General features: G+C 52.7%; 1 protein-coding gene across 1 annotated transcript in view; it reads right to left on the reverse strand.

Annotated features, from left to right (window-relative positions):
- Positions 1–205: 205 nt before the first annotated feature.
- The window catches only part of npepps (aminopeptidase puromycin sensitive), a 41,051-nt gene continuing 39,304 nt past the window's right edge, over positions 206–1,952 (reverse strand). The window contains exons 21-23 of the mRNA XM_079264980.1: positions 1,132–1,287; positions 791–838; positions 206–426 (exon numbers count right to left, since the gene is read on the reverse strand). Of these exons, the coding sequence (XP_079121106.1) occupies positions 280–426; positions 791–838; positions 1,132–1,287 (351 nt within the window). The 3' untranslated portion in view covers positions 206–279. The remainder of the gene's footprint in view (positions 427–790; positions 839–1,131; positions 1,288–1,952) is intronic.

Here is a 1,952-nt window from a genome sequence, read left to right on the forward strand (position 1 = left end):
GGGGGGGTGGAGGCTGGGGGGGTGTGGTGTGGTGGGGGGGGTGGAGGCTGGGGGGGTGTGGTGTGGTGGGGGGGTGGAGGCTGGTGCAGCTAAAATGGATTGTAAATGCTGAAAGTCTCCTCGTCTTTTCCTCCTGCTGTAAAAACCCGCTGGACTCCCGCTCTGGTCTGCGCTGGGGGGGGGGGGGGGGGGGGGGGGGGGGGGGCTATGATGTTTAAAGGTCCACACTGGAGGGATGGGGGGGCGGGAAGGGCTGGAGGCGGCGGCAGGACGGGCAGCTCAGACGGGAGGCGCTTTGCGCTGCAGTAGATACTGGTGGATGTCGTCTGCGTCGCGCTTCAGCCAGGCGGCGTTGAGCAGGATGTTCTCGCAGCACTGCTGCACCGTGCGCTCCGCCGCCGGCGCCGGGTGGCTCTCAAAGAAACTCTGCAGAAACAGGAAAACAGCCGACAACGGGAGATGAGCTGGGTCGGTTTTCAGCTGAGAAGCTCCGACGGAGACCAGCAGCACCGTCAGCCTCTCGGCTGCAGGCGGGTGGCGGTCGCAGCGACCGTCACCTGACGGGTCACCTGACGGGTCACCTGACGGGTCACCTGACGGGTCACCTGACGGGTCACCTGACGGGTCACCTGACAGGTGATGTCACATATTGTGATGTCAGTAAAGAAGACGATGTGTGGCTTGTTGCTGTGGTGATAAATCTGAGTCTGATATTGATCAGAAGATCAATCCGTACAAACCACCATCAACACCATTTAAACCATTTAAACCATTTCAGACTGGTTCTCACCTTCACTTCAGCCGCCATTTTGTCGACAGCGAATCCGTTGACGGTGAGCTGCAGAAACAGGAAGACAAACGTGAAGCAGAGAAAAACACTTCATCAAAACCAAACAAATGCTGCTGCTGGGAAAACTGGGAACACTGGTCCAAGAGAAGGAAGGGAACACTGGTCAGCATGGAACTCTGGGCTGTACTGAAAACCTGTCAGAACGCCACGGATCAGAAAGCTTGTACAGCTGCAGGACAGCAGCTCACGTTGAACCGCAGCCGCCTCCTGACAAGGTTCTGATCCGTGTGCTGAGGAAGTTTATTCAACATGTCAAGCTTTTAGAGTTTGTGTGTTCTGACCTTGATGAGGCGAGATATGAGGAATCCTCCCTGGTAGCGGTTGTAAAGCTCTTCCCAGTTGTCCCGGACAAACTTCCATGCAGCTTTCCGGCCTTGTTTACTGCTTCCCGCCACTCCTCCGATGACTGACACCGTGTCCTGGGGACGAACCTCTTCCTGTCCAATCAACATCCACAGAGACGAGTTAGAGTCCGAGAAATGATCCAACATGAACATTTTAAACTGCGACCGTCACTTCCAACGTTCTGATGGACGGACAGACAGGTGGACACGCGAGGTGGGTTTGACCGACTCAGAGGAGGAAATAATCTGACAGACATTCAGCATCTCCATCCGGAGTGAAGATCTCGCCGTCACAGTGAAGCGAACCTTCCGGAAACAAAAGCTCGTCGTCTGACTGATAACAGAAGAAAAAAAAAAACATTTCTTATCCGCACGTCTCAGGTCTCCATGTTTCCACACGTCTTCCTGCTACTATCTACCTGCTGTCCTCACTGCAGCACCTCCACCTCAGCTGCATCCCAAACGTCTTCTTGGCTTTATTCCAGCCATAGAGGATCATTATTTTCCTGCTTTTCTCATCACTTGTTGATCTTTGGCTGCTCCTGATTGGACGTTACCATCAGTTTAAGCGCTCTGATTGGTGGAAAGTCTGACAGGAAGTGTCTTCATCATCATGTCCAGGTGAAAATAGAGGTCTCTTAGCAAAATGGTAGTGATGGTGATGAAGATGTGATAAAATATGGATCATCATGGATCATTGAGGATTTCTCTAGTGGAGTTTTCAGGGTTGATAGTAAATAAAGATTGAGTTTATTACA

The sequence above is a fragment of the Telmatherina bonti genome (assembly GCF_933228915.1).
Source record: "Telmatherina bonti genome assembly, chromosome: 3".
NCBI lineage: Eukaryota > Metazoa > Chordata > Actinopteri > Atheriniformes > Telmatherinidae > Telmatherina > Telmatherina bonti.